Consider the following 15435-nt stretch of genomic DNA (forward strand, 5'->3'; position numbering starts at 1 on the left):
CGAACATCTGAAACATAGATGATGGACACGAAAGAAGAAGAATTTACCAAGTTTTCTGAGCGATTCTGTATGCAACTTAAATTTTAGTAGATTTAAATTTAGTGTCGTAATTAAAACAGAAAATACATTACTTTTATTATAACTTGCTGTGCATGTAAGTGTACAGAAAGTGCAAAATATAATCTGCCCCACATGCTTACAAATTCATTACAAAACCAATTTTTTGGGAGATGAAACAGCTATTTCAATTTATTTTATGTAGCTCTGTTGTTTCCCCATTTTAGTGCATATTCAGACCAAACTCTTTGCACTATATCCTCATCGTTTCATTTCTACCTGTTATATTTTGGATAATAAATTCAGTATCAATGTTTTTTCCCTCATGTCTATTATTCACTTCACAGGCTCTTAAATATATTCTAGAAAAGATCCTGTTTCTTTAAATATTGGCAAAATTAAGAAAATTGATAAGTCTTCACCACTACGGTGACAACTTACAGCTCCATTTCTCTTCCTTTTGGGCAATCACAGAACTATTAGTATTATTTTCCATCCAGCTGCCTCACCAATATTAACTGAATGGACTGAAGCCTTCTCCAGCTAAAATGCAGGAAAACCTATGCTTTGAGATGCAATTCCATTAAACCACAACAAACTCATACTAAGCTTAGAGGTGGATTGATATTTCACTCTGAATTCAGTTTTCTTTCTTGTATCTTATCTGAAACTGCATTTTTTTAGATTTAAAAAATCAGTTAAAAAAAATCTGAGTCCAGCCTTTCCCTGCCCCACCTACTTTAATGCTGTCATTGAGATTTATCATTGAGTTGTTAATCTAACACATACTGTACACTCCTCTCTAATGATCAGTTACGCCTCCCCTATCCCAGAAATTGTATGATTCCTAGAATAGATATAGTCTGTGTTATCATCTGAGAGAAAGTTTCTATCACTGCCACCTCATTCTTGCCTAACTCCTCTGAGACCTTATTCTCCAGATAATTGAATTCAAGATTCTCAGCCTTGCCTTTAAATCTCTCCACAGCTTTCCTTTTTATACATCCATAATGAAGTTCAATAGTAAGTCCACTGATATTTGTTCTTATTCTCTGCTTCCTCTGATCCACCACCATCTTTTCCATTTTGATCCATTAAACCTCTCCCTGGAATATGTCTCTTTGGGATATATGCCTTGTTACTTGATTTATTTCCATTTTTTTCCCCCCTTACTCTGACTCAAAATTTACTTTCAATCCTCAAGCTTTGTATGTTCCTTTGCACTCATTCTGAATGTTCCACATCTAGTAACAGCCACAGCAAAATTTTAACTTTATATTATCTTTAACATAGTAAAGCATCCATAAACACTTGTGCTGTTAACATTACTGTGCATAGGTTTCAATTGGACTTCAAGCTTTTGTTAAATGCTACTTTTATGCTTGACTAATATAGTAATACTGCAAGGATAAATCTAGAGCTTTGTCTGCTGAGCATAAGAAAAGCTTAGGAATAAAAGGTTATTCAGCATATTCCTACTGTGCATCCATACATGTGTGTTTCCATGCAAGAAATCACTTAAAAAAACATTATCTTTGCAATAGTTACACTTGGTCTTATAAAAATTAAGATTCTCTTAATGCAGGGTCCAGATGCAGGTTTTCAACCCAGAAGGTTGACCATTCCTTCCCTCCCCACAGATGCTGCTCCACCTGTTGAGTTCCTCCAGCAAATTGTTTGTTGCTCAAGGCTCTGTAAATACTTGATGTTCCTGGTATCATTATTTTTGGCAGTTAGCTTGTTATTATTATTTTGTACAGACACAACTGTTTGCCAATAGCAAGCAAATTTTAGTGCCACGTAGTTGGCCTCTGCAAGATCCTTTGCAGTGCATGTGTCATGCAGCATGTCACAGCTCAGGAGATGTTCCATAATCTGGAGGCCCTGTCCTCACTCGCAGTCTGCCGCATCTTCAGTATATCCCCACTTCAGCATGTTCGATTTGCTCCTCCCCGTGCCTGTCCGCAATCTGTTGAAACTGCCAGGTTATCCACGGTTGGTCGGAACCTGGTGGGAGTTTCTCAGAGGGGTCAATTGCCATGTGAATGTCTTCCGGAGATTTCTCTAGTCTCTCTTCTCAGAGTTTGAGCCTTCTGGACGATGCACTGCAGCCCAGGGGATGGACAGAAGAGAGGAAACTTCTGTGTGATTTCAAATGCTGAGGTAGCAAAGGGTGGTCATGTAGGGGGTGTCTTTCATCCTCTGATTGTCTGAGGCGTCCTTTTTGACTGTCATTAGCTTGTCATTTGCTCAGCTCGTGAAAAGTGGTATTCAAGAGTGACCACACTCGCTTTTCATGCTTGCATGGTTGCCAAGCATTCTTTGGTCAAATGTTTTATGTGTGAAATTCAGAACTCCACTCAACCTAAATGCCAGGGGTTTTAAATTTTATACTGCGAACTACTGCCAGTACACTTGCAGAGTGTTGCCATTCAAAGTGAAAATTGCTGATACAAAACAAATGATTACGTTTATATGATTTTGGAATGGTTTTCTAAGCTTGGAATCAATGAAGAAAAAAGTGTATGTGTCTTTTAGGTTGGGTGGTGGAGGCTGAAGTTGTGAGGGCAGAGTGGACCAAGACTCAGTTGTTCGTTTATTCTTTCAAATTTCTGTGAAACTGCAATACATAATAATTCATCCCTAGTTGAAAGGGCAAATTTTTGTTTGGGATACAGTTTTCAGAACACAATTAGTCACACAGATTGTTATGCTTTCCTCCTGTTTTGAATTTCAATTATTTTTCTTGTTACAGAAATCCAATGGTGCAGCTTGTCCATTGGATGAGAAGTGGCTACTTTAGCATTTTATACAAAGGTGCTGGATTGGGAAGATCTTTTGAGAGACCAAGTGCAGAATCGATTGCCAATAGGCAATTCTCAAACATTCCATCGCCACCTTTGTGGGCTGTTAACAACATGGCTTCATCCAAATCTTCATTCCATCCTCAACCCTACCACAATTTTTTGGTTTTGGACTTTGAAGCGACATGCGAAAAACAACTGATTCACCCACAGGTACATTTGTCTCGGAAATGTTCTGCTCTTACATTCCTTGGAATTAATTCACAATGTTAACATTAACCATTTACAATAATGCTTACGTCAACCATATAATAACAATCTTGTGGAAAGATATGTTGCTGATCCAAGATTCTAAACTCAGAACATCATTAAGCTTCCCATTTCCAAACTGGAGGAACACAGCTTTGTGTTCCATGAGAGACATGATCTGATAATTATAATATGATCCACTTTGGATGTCCTTGGTGTGTAGGAAGGAACTGCAGATGCTGGTTTACTCCGAAGATAGATACAAATTGCTGGAGTAACTCAACGGGAGAGGCAGCATCTCTGGAGAGAAGGAATGGGTGACGTTTCAGGTCGAGACCCTTCTTCAGACCTGCTGAAGTAACTCAGCGGGACAGGTAGCATTTCTGGAGAGAAGGAATGGGTGACGTTCCAGGTCGAAACTCTTCTTCACATCACACATTCCTTCTCTCCAGAGATGCTGCCTGACCCGCTGAGTTACTCCAGTATTTTGTGTCTATCTTCAGATGTCCTTAGCTTGCTTTGTAAATATATCATTTTAATATTTACTAATTGCAATAGTGACATCTAGTGGCATGGGATGAACACTGCAGTTGTTTTCTGGAGTTTTTCCATCTTGGATAATTTCTGCAGTGGCAAATGGAATATTGGATAACCATTGGGGAAATGAGAATATGATGATCTATTAATGACAGAATATGCAAGAGAAAAGGGTGTTTTCTAATCTGAATCATTCAGATCAACAAAATAAAATTCATTTAAGTGTTTCAGCAAATGGATGCTCATTAATAACAATCAAGAATTGTTAATAGAATTTACAATGGTAGACCCTAATAGTGCAATTTATTTTAACAAATATAGTGTTCTTCCATTCCAGACATGAATACCATGTCATGGCTGGTGACTTTTCTCTGTTAAAAAATGGTTATCAATTGGATAATTATGGTGAATGGGAGATATGGGTGATTCTGTTTCTCTTCCCAGATTCAGTCTTGCCTTACATTTTGGATTTTTTAGTTTATATTTCCAGCATCTGTAGTTTCTGTCTATTTCATGTGCGATTTTTACCTTTTCCTTCCTGTCTGGAAAACATTTAAACCTATTAAAATCTCTAATCAACCTTGACAATTAATGTAAGCTATATTTCAACAGGCCTCACAGAAGACTTGACATTTACCCTATAGACAATAGACGCAGGAGTAGGCCATTCGGCCCGTCGAGCCAGCACCACCGTTCAATGTGATCATGACTGATCATTCTCAATCAGTACCCCATTCCTGCCTTCTCCCCATACCCCCTGACTCCACTATCATTAAGAGCTCTATCTAGCTCTCTCTTGAATGCATTCAGAGAATTGGCCTCCACTGCCTACTGAGGCAGTGAATTTCACAGATTTACAACTCTCTGACTGAAAAAGTTTTTCCTCATCTCCATTCTAAATGGCCTACCCCTTATTCTTAAACTGTGGCCCCTGGTTCTGGACTCCCCCAACATTGGGAACATGTTTCCTGCCTCTAATGTGTCCAACCCCTTAATAATCTTATATGTTTCGATAAGATCCCCTCTCATCCTTCTAAATTCCAGTGTATACAAGCTTAGCCGCTCCAGTCTTTCAACATATGACAGTCCCGCCATTCCGGGAATTAACCTAGTAAACCTACGCTGCACGCCCTCAATAGCAAGAATATCCTTTCTCAAATTTGGAGTCCAACCCTATTTGGACAGCTTCATATCACTGAACACATGAAGATTTTCTCCCACAAAGACAAGGTTTCAGGGGTAAAATTCCACAGGTGTTGGCATCTTGTAATGATGTTTTTCATCAAGTGTGCCCTAGAGAGTGAATCTTAATTGTTTGGTTATTTTTTAAAGCTACTGATTTTTCTGGAAATAGTTTACTCAATACTATTACAGCAATATATTCATATTGGTGCATAAATGGATTGAGCTAGTAATAGTTAAAAGTCAATGTTGGTTCCAAAATCTTTTCAAATCCTGTCCATGAGATGAATCGATCAGGGTTTTTTCTGCACAAGGTATTTAAACAATCAGTTCCTATTTGTTCAATATTTCTAAAGGAATTTGACTGAAATATTAAAAAATGAGATATATTATATTTCATTAACGGATGAGGGGGAAAGCTACAATAATCACAAATAATTTCTAATAATTATTATTATTTATTAGATGTAGAATTAAAATGATCTTCAAAGCAAATTTGGAATTCAGCCATAAGCTGAGTTTTTAGACAGGCAAACACACTGACTGAATATCTACTTTTCTGACCCAATTTTTGTGATTATGATTATTTTCAGAATTAAATTAAAAATGATAAAAGTAACTCTTATGGCATACAAATGTTCTACCATACGTGTTATTCATGAATTACATTGTATATCGCAAAATGTCCAATAAATTTAATCCTCCAGCTATTTTGAAAAGATGGAGAATTAATTCCATATTCTCTTAACTGAAATCTTAAAAAGAACTGAATAAACATTATTTCTAAGTTGTGGATTTCACTTCTAATTGTCTTGAATCCCGTTAGACATCACGGCCTGGACACCAGGCATCAAGACTCGGTTGTCAAAGTGTAAATCAGCATTTAAAACACAAACACCAAAATGTCAAAGATGACCTAAAGCACAACAGAGCTGACAAACAAGTCTGGACAAATCAGTGGATAATTTATAAGCATTGCACTAAAATCTAATTATTTGGCAATTCTTATTTGCAGTTAGCACCCACTGTGCAATAAATTTATCATGCCATAAATTATTTAGAGAAGCCTATAGTGTAAATCAAAAACCGAAGTGTATATATTTAAAGACAAGTTCCTGTACACCATTTTATTTGTCCATCAATTTGTTACCAGAAGATGTTGAGAAGTACCACTTCCTAGAAAAGATTTTACTTTAAAGTTTAGGTGGTAATAACTATTATACTGTATTTAAAATCTCTGCCAGATCATGTCTTGAGAGCTTTTCAAGACACTTTATTTTTCCTTAGGTTTGTGAGTAGGCTCATCAGCCTTGAATTACAATGCAATTAATCCAGACAAGCAAGTAGAAGATAAAAATCTACACAACAAATCCACAAAAATTATAAACTTCAGACATTTATTATTTTCACAAATTAATAACTTAATTATTAGATATGGTTCATGATTTCTATTTATTTTTTGTGATTTTCTGTCACTGCCAAAGCAAACAGTTATTGTCCATCCCAACTAAACCATCTGATCAGAATTTGTGTACCCTTTCATTCAAAATTAAAACAATCTAGCTTTTTCCATGGTAAAGAGATTACTCAATCAATATTATATCGAGTTCCAAATCAGTTTCCTAAATATTTTAAACCAATTGTCAGCAAAGACCAACTGATCCATCAAACATGTCCCACACATTAAATCACAAGATACTGCTTTATATCTGTAAACCACCTCCACCCCATTCTCTCCCCAAGCATACCTTCGCCAGTGAAATGCCCTGAATTCTGTAAGAAATGTATACAACAAAATGTGAAATGGCAAGTTGTAAATTGCTTAAATCATTGTTCAAGAAATATACGTTAGTGGTGTTCCATTGAGGTTCTGTGATTAGCTGAAGAGCCACAAATTACTCATCCGGGCTTAAAGTAATTCACAGTATGTTAGACCAAATCATTCTAACTGGTGGCTCTGAAAGGAGCTGCTAGCTGACAGCTCTTGGGTATCTGTACTTGTATGGATGAGCACGAGTATCTGACATTTGCCAAAAGTCTCATGTTGTTACATTTAACTGCTTTGTTGCTGGACTGCCCACTGTGCCCAGTAGTAGAGCTTTGGTTTCCTAAATAGAGGATTCATTCACTCTTCACATTTGGCTCTCAGCTTTAAGTCTGATTGAACCAGCTGATACACAATACATCCTAAAAGTCTCGACTCAAAACATTTCACAAATACTGCTCAACCCACTGGCTCTTCCAGCAGTTTATTTTTTGCTCCAGGTTTAACCTTCTGCAGTCTCCTATGTCTCCTAAATAGTGAGTTGAATGGGCAGCTAACTCAAAGGAAAAGGCAAATTCCACATTTTTGTTTATTTTAATGAACTTTCATTTTTTATTTTTCTCTGTTTGAAAAGTTCTAACTGCCTTTTTTAAGGTGAGAGGGGAAAGATTTAATTGGAACCTAAGGAGGGTGGTCGGTATATGGCCCGAGGAAGGAATTTGAGGCAGTACAATAACATTATTTAAAATGTACCTGGACAGGATACAGGAAAGATTTAGAGGGATATCTGCAGAAGGCAGGCAGGTGGGACTACTGTAACTGGGACATATTGGCCAATGTGGGCAATTTGGGCCAAAGGGCCTGTTTCCATGCTTTTTCTATGACTCTCTTTAGATGGATATAGGCAAAATGTGAGCAAATGGATCTAGTTCAGATGGGGTATTTTGGTCAGCATGGTGAATTGTATAATCTGTAGTGCAAGTAGATGACAGGTTTTTTGTTAAATATGAAATGACAACACCACAGTATGAGAACATTGAAATGTGTTATTTTATGAAGTAATAATTGTCCATCTTGCTTTCAGTATTTTAATCTTTTCAAAACTTAGATCACTGAAAGTCAACTACATTCTCTTAATTAAACCAATGTATTTACTTTGCAGATATAGCCTGTGTATTAATACTGTATTTCTGACCATTGTTCTCGGGTAACAAACTAATCTGTATTTGCTCAGTAATTGTACATCTCAGCAATGAGTTGGGATGAAAGCCTCCTGGTGGTGACTGTTTTAGGGAAATGAATAACATTCCATGAATCATATTAAACTTAGTTTTTAATTAATTTCATGTCAATTTGCTCAGACTAGACTTCTCATGTTCCTTGTGATGAATTATCAGAAGGGTTCCTACCTGAAACATCACCTATTCCTTTTCTCCAGAGATGCTGCCTGACCCGCTGAGTTGCTCCAGCACTTTGTATCTATTCTCATGCTCCTTTCTTTTTTTGTGTATATCCTTGTAATTAACAATTTTCAGATAGCTTGAATATTGTTGGTTCTGCTGTTATTTCCTATTCACCACAATTTGTCAATTGCATATTTGTTCATTGGTTGGAATATATTTTGCTGTCGACCCATGGAATATGAAGGTCAGACTAGTTGAGCTTTCCCGAGTAGGAAAAAAACTGCATATGCTGGTTTAAATCGAAGGTAGACACAAAATGCTGGAGTAACTCAGCGGGTCAGGCAGCATCTCGGGAGAGAAGGAATGGGTGACATTTCTGGTCGAGACCCTTCTTCAGACTGATGTCAGGGGAAGGGGCGGGACAAAGATAGGAAGTAGTCGGAGGCATTTTCGGTTGGCTCATATGTGTATGCCAGGACAAAACTAAGTCACAGAGACCACAAAGGCTAGACGTTCAATTGGTTTTCTATGGTCCATTATAATTGACCTCTGTAAACATCGTTCCATTTATAAGTACCATCCAACAATTTAAATTCACAATGTATATAAAAAAGACCTTAGTTTCAGCTGTGACATCCAGACATACCTTCTACATGTTTATCCATAGGAGGTGGGTCATTGCTTATAAAGAGATCTTGCCATGACAGCATGGGTTACCTAGAAGAGGCCCCCGACTCTTGACAGGGTCTATGAGCTGCAGGTAGCTGTTCACAGATGCCTTCATTTTTGGAGATGCTTTGCATCATGGCAGTTATTAATACAAATTACCTTTGTGTATTTTAACATATGAAAACAGTCTCAGGGATGTGGGAGAGCACCTTATTCATGTACAGTTCATGACTTTCAGCATAAACCACATATAATTTTATTAAGTCTCATTTGCAAAGATCAAAAATTGCACCTTTAGATCAATTTTTTGTTCCCTTCATTCCAATTGGGGGAAAAAACAATGTACAACACTATTTTACATCATGGATTAATTAAAAGGCAAATGGAAAAAACTGCACAAATCATGGCAGAAAATGTGTGTGGAATGAGGAAAAATAAGTAAATTGACAGAAGATCCACCATTGGAATGAGAAGTGCAAGGAAACAATATTGTGAAGGAGCTGAGAAGAGTTTGACTGGAAGCCCAGGGGCCATCAGATGCCACGTAGATACAATCTTTAACTACATCCACTGCCCTGCATCCTTCAGCAAATAAATGATTGGCTCCCATATGAAAGGAAAGGCAGAAAGAAAAGACATGAATATTCTTTGAAGATATTAAAGGGCACTGACAACCATTTTCACTTTCCCTTCATTTGATCTTTCAGATTGTTGCACTTTTTTCCCTCACCTAACCACAACTGCTGCCCCACACTTTCAATTCTTGCATCCAAGCCTTCCCCAGTCACTATTTTCTCCCCTGCAGTTGTCTGCTGAGCCCAAGAAAATCAAACGTTTAGATCACCAATTCTGTCTTGGGGAGTGTTTTCAGCACCCAGTAGATTAACAATTGTTTTCTGTGTCTAATCTCTCATTTGGCAACCTCCAAAACATAGCTTTTCATATTTGCTAATTGCTTTTTATGTGAAACATTATCAAATGCATTTTGAGATGTCAACATCTATATGTGCCCGCTAATGCAGTGTATTAGTTATCTCCACAAAAAAGGGTGAGATTAATCAAACATAACACAGCCTTCACAAAATCATATTGATTCACTTTAATCAAATGATATTTGTTCAAGTGTTTGCTCTTTCTCTGATAATATATTATTACCACCCACATAACTAATGCTCAACTCATATCTGTGGTTTCCTGATTTCCCCTATCTCTCCCTAAAGCACAATTCTAGAATCAACCGTGTTTTGGGAAGTTATGATTGATGCACCATCAGTTTCCTCACCCATATATTTTCTATCCTAGATGCAAACCAACAGGTCCATGAGATTTGTCTATCTTATGTTCCGTTATTGCCTATATTCCCTTTTTAATCGTGTATAAGATCCTTTAGTTTCCAACTCTTGAATATATTTACATTTCTGTGCACTGCTGAACTCCCAGCAAGTCCACAGCCTTACATTAAATGAGTACTTCTCAGATATTCTAAAGAATGTAGAGAAACTAAATATGATTTCATACTAATAATCATAATTATCTTTTTAGCCAAGATCTAAATACATGAATCTAATAAATATCTCAGTCTTTATAAGATCGTCTGTGATCAAAGAAATTTATCTGATGGTTTATCATTTCTTTTCTCTTCTACTCCAGGAAATTATTGAATTCCCAATCCTAAAGTTACATGGCAGGACCATGGAGATTGAATCTATTTTTCATACGTATATTCAACCAGTTGTGCATCCAATGCTGACACCATTTTGTACAGAGGTATGGATAAAATGACCAGGTATTTTTTTACCATGTATGAATTTTATCTAAATTAGTATAAAATATATTTCGAAGATATTCTAAAGCTTAATGTTCTTATACATTTAGCCTAACATTGTCAAATATTGAATTTTGTGGCTAACATTCAGTTGATTAATAGATGTTGATTTTTTTCTAATTTAATTTGGGATTGAGGTCAATCATATTTCACATTTATATGAAATATTCCAAATGAAAGTTGAATAGTGAGAAACAGCATGTGAGCACCACATATAGTGCATTCAGAAAGTATTCAGACCCCTTCACTTTTTCCACAATTTGTTATATTACAGCCTTATTTTAAAATGGATTAAATTCATTTTGCTTATCATCAATCTACACACAATATCCCATAATAAAAAAGCTAAAACAGGTGTTTAGAATTTTTTGCAAAGTAATTAAAAAGAAATAACTGATATATCATATTTACATAAGTATTCAGACCCTTTACTCACTACTTTGTTGAGGCACCTTTGGCAGGGATTACAGCCTCATCTTCTTGGGTATGATGCTACAAGCTTGGCACACCTGTATTGGGGTAATTTCTCCCATTCTTCTCTGCAGATCCTCTCAGGCTCTGTCAGGTTGGATGGGGAGCATTGATGCATAGCTATATTCAGGTCCCTCCAGAGAAGTTCGATCGGGTTCAAGTCCGGGCTCCGGCTGGGCCACTCAAGGACATTCACAGACTTGTCACGAAGCCACTCCTGTGTTGTCTTGGCTGTGTGCTTAGGGTCGTTGTCCTGTTGGAAGGTGAACTCCGCCCCAGTCTGAGGTTTTGAATGCTCTGGAACAGGTTTTCATCAAGGATCTCTCTGTACTTTGCTCGTTCATCTTTCCCACAATCCTGACTAGTCTCCCAGTTCCTGCCGCTGAAAAACATTCCCACAGCATGATGCTGCCACCACCATGCTTCACTGTAGGTATGGTATTGGCCAGGTGATGAGCAGTGCCTGGTTTCCTCCAGACGTGACGCTTAGCATTCAGGCCAAAGAATTCAATCTGTTTCATCAGACCAGAGAATCTTGTTTCTCATGCCCTTTGGCAAACTCCAAGCAGGCTGTCATATGCCTTTTACTGAGGAGTGGCTTCCGTCTGGCCACTCTACCATAAAGGCCTGATTGGTGGAGTGTTGCAGATATAGTTGCCCTTCTGGAAGGTTCTCCCATCTTCACAGAGGAACTCTGGAGCTCTGTCAGAGTGGCCATCGGGTTCTTGCTCACCTCCCTGACCAAGGCCCTTCTCCACCGATTGCTCAGTTTGGCAGGGCGGCCAGCTCTATGAAGAGTCCTGGTGGTTCCAAACTTCCATTTAAGAATGACGGAGGCCACTGTGGTCTCGGGGACCTGCAATGCTGCAGAAATTGTTTTATATCCTTCCCCAGATCTGTGTCTCAACACAATCCTATCTCGGAGGTCCACAGACAATTCCTTCGTCTTTATGGCTTGGTTTTTGCTCTGCCATGTACTGGCAACCGTGGGACCTTATATGGACAGGTGTGTGCCTTTCCAAATCATGTCCAATCAATTTAATTTACCATTGATGGACTCCAATCAAGTTGTAGAAACATCTCAAGGATAATCAATGGAAACAGGGTGAACCTAAGCTCAATTTTGAGTGTCATAGCAAAGGGTCTGAATACTTATGTAAATATGATATTTTAGTTATTTCTTTTTAATTACTTTGCAAACATTTCTAAACACCTGTTTTCGCTTTTTCATTCTGGGGTATTGTGTGTAGATTGATGATAAAAAAATAATTTAATCCATTTTAAAATAATGCTGTAACGTAACAAAATGTGGGAAAAGTGAAAGGGTCTGAATACTTTCTGAATGCACTGTATGTTGGGGTGTTTGCTGAGATAATCTAAATGATCTTATATGATGGTTTAGTGATCTCTGGTCACAATGTGTTAATTGCTTTGGAATAAAATGTTTGATTCACCTTCCAGGACTTTTAGATTGGCTGTTTGATCAGATGATATGTGTGAATCAATGGAACTTTGGCCCTCTGGAGACTTGTTAAGTAGATAAATAATTAGTTAGGTTAGTCTGAGAATTGATGCAACACCCTCTCAAGGAGTTTACTGGATATACATTAATTGCTGTGTCCAGCATTCATTGGAATTTTAAACTTTTTTACAAAATTTGACTGTTTGGTAGTTAAGTTTTAAAGAATACAATAAATTTTGCAAGTTTGATTTTCTATTTTGGGCAATAGCAGTGAAATTTGTGCCTATATATACTTGAAATTACATACAGCTAGGTTTCATTTAATTTCTGCCTAAATTTACTCACATAACAGCAACAATTCGGCAGCCATAAAGAATGTGGCTTTATTACATTTTTTGATGTACATTGGTGTGGTCTTCTGGTTCAATTTCATTAGAGATTAAAGTAAATTAGGAATTCCTTTACCATTGATTAACAGACAAAACCGCTAAAAAGTATTTTATGAAATGGTTCAGTGTAGTTTTTAATCATTCAACATATTTTTGGATGTGAAGAAGATTTTGAACAAGCCTTTGTACACCAAAAATGTTAGTCATACAGCAAAGAAACCCAACTTGCCCAAGCCACCAAGATGTGCTATTATTGCTACGATACGATACAAGTTCTCCAAGTTTGCAGATGACACAAGGCTGGGGGCAGAGTGAGCTGTGAGGAGGATGCGATGAGGCTGCAAAGTGAATTGGATAGGTTGGGTGAGTGGGCAGATGCATTGCAGATGCAGTATATTGAGATTTCCTCTTTGGTGCAAGATCAGGAAGGTAGATTATTATCTGAATGGTGTCAGATTAGGAAAAGGGGAGGTGCAACGAGACCTGGATGTTCTTGTACATCAGTCACTTGATGGTAAGCATGGAGGTACAGAAGGCAGTGAAGAAAGCTAATGGCATGTTGGCCTTCATTGCGAGAGGATTTGAGTTTAGGAGCAAGGCGGTCCTACGACAGTTGTACAGGGCCCTGGTGAGACCACACCTGGAGTATTGTGTGCAGTTTTGGTCTCCTAATTTGAGGAAGGACATTCTTGCTATTGAGGGAGTGCGGCGTTGGTTCACCAGGTTAATTCCCAGGATGGCGGAACTGGCGGGTCGACTGGGCTTGTTTTCACTGGAATTTAGAAGGATGAGAGGGGATCTTCTAGAAACATATAAAATTCTTAAGGGATTGGACAGGGTGGATGCAGGAAAAATGTCCCCCTTGTTGGGGGGAGTCCAGAGCCAGGGGTCATAGCTTAAGAATAAGGAGTCGACCATTTAGAACTGAGATGAGGAACAACGTTTTCACCCAGAGAGTTGTGAATCTGTGGAATTCTCTACCACAGAAAGCAGTGGAAGCCAATTCACTGAATGTTTTCAAGAAAGAGTTAGATTTAGCTCTTAGGGCTAATGGAATCAAGGGATATGGGGAAAAAGCAGGAACGGGGTTCTTGTTTTGGATGATCAGCCATGATCATATTGAATGGCGGTGCTGGCTCAAAGGGCCGAATGGCCTACTCCTGCACCGATTTTCTATGTTCCTGTGATACGATAGAATATTTATCCCAGGAGGGAAATTGATCTGCCAACAGTCATAAAAACACAAAAACAGAAAATACATGAAACATGAAATTAAAGTGACGAGTGGAAATGATTGGGGATGTGCAAAGATTGGGGGAAGTCTGCAGACACCAATAGAATTAACAAACTCATCAGGAAGGCTGGCTCTGTCCTGGGGGTGGAGTTGGATTCATGAGAGGTGGTTTTGGAGGGGAGGATGCTCCTCAAACTGCAGAGCATCCTGGACAATACAGCTCACCCCCTCCATGACACACTGGTCAACCTGAGGAGTACCTTCAGCAACAGACTGGTTCACCAAGATGCAGGACAGACGCCACGGGAGATCCTTGTGGCTATCAAACTGTAAAACTCCTCCCCCTTCTGTCGTGGGGTAGACTGAGACCTGACTCCTCCTCCTCCCCCACCCCCCCGCCCTCTCCTGCCCACGTTTGGTCCATATCCTTTTAAACATTTCCTATCCATGTACGTCCAAATGTCTTTTGTTGCATTCTTGTGAATTTAGGTCAGGAAAATTACCTATGGATGCTACTTCATTTGAAATTTGAATTATTTTTATTATGCATACAAGCATAAGTGGGATTTAGATAATTCACCTTGTTTTAAATTAATTGATACTTTATACTGGTTCAGATATTGTGCTAAAATGTGAGTGCGAAAAATAGCATAACAAAAACTTCCATGGAGTGTATTGCATTCTTTTTCTATGCGTTACTCCTTTGATGATGGGACCCATTATCTTTGTAAAGACGATTACACTTCAGAAAAATGGAATGACAAAATAATTGTCAATTACATTTTTAATCGGATAAGGCAATTATATTTTGTAATATATTTATTTTGATATTCCGGTAACAACTTCTTAAGCTGCCTCTTTCTGAGAAATGGCTCCTGAGATATAGGAAGCTATCCAATTTTTCCAGGGGCACATTATGGGTTTTAATTTTCAGAGGCTGGAGTTGGACAGTGGGAGTGGATTGGTAGTTATATGAATATTGATTTCTCTAACTTCAAATAACCCTTGCATCCCCTCTCTCTCCGTCCCTCTGCCACCCTAGTCGTCATGCTAGTTTTACTGTTGTCCCGTTGAGTTTCACTGTCTGTATTAACTCATTATCACTTATCCCACAGCCAACAATGGACCATTGTGGGCTCCACATTCCCTCGATTATCATTACTTCCTGCATATCTTCCATTAATTTGTCCAAAGTACCGTCTATATCTCTCATTCCGTTTTCCCCCGACTCAGTCTAAAGAAACGTCTCGATCCGCAACATCACCTATTCCTTTTCTCCAGAGATGCTGCTGAGTTACTCCAGCATTTTGTGCCTGTCTTCGGTTGAGGATCTTTGTTTTATTGTTAAATAGAAAGTCCAATCTATCATGTGCTTCAGTAAACACATG

The 15435-nt window shown here is 38.2% G+C and overlaps 1 protein-coding gene across 1 annotated transcript in view; it reads left to right on the forward strand.

Annotated features, from left to right (window-relative positions):
• LOC144598366 (ERI1 exoribonuclease 3-like) overlaps window positions 1-15435 on the forward strand; it is a 272324-nt gene that overhangs the window by 20168 nt on the left and 236721 nt on the right. Inside the window, exons 2-3 of the mRNA XM_078408446.1 lie at window positions 2813-3074; window positions 10317-10433. Of these exons, the coding sequence (XP_078264572.1) occupies window positions 2820-3074; window positions 10317-10433 (372 nt within the window). The 5' untranslated portion in view covers window positions 2813-2819. The remainder of the gene's footprint in view (window positions 1-2812; window positions 3075-10316; window positions 10434-15435) is intronic.

This window comes from Rhinoraja longicauda, chromosome 11 (assembly GCF_053455715.1).
Source record: "Rhinoraja longicauda isolate Sanriku21f chromosome 11, sRhiLon1.1, whole genome shotgun sequence".
Lineage (NCBI taxonomy): Eukaryota > Metazoa > Chordata > Chondrichthyes > Rajiformes > Arhynchobatidae > Rhinoraja > Rhinoraja longicauda.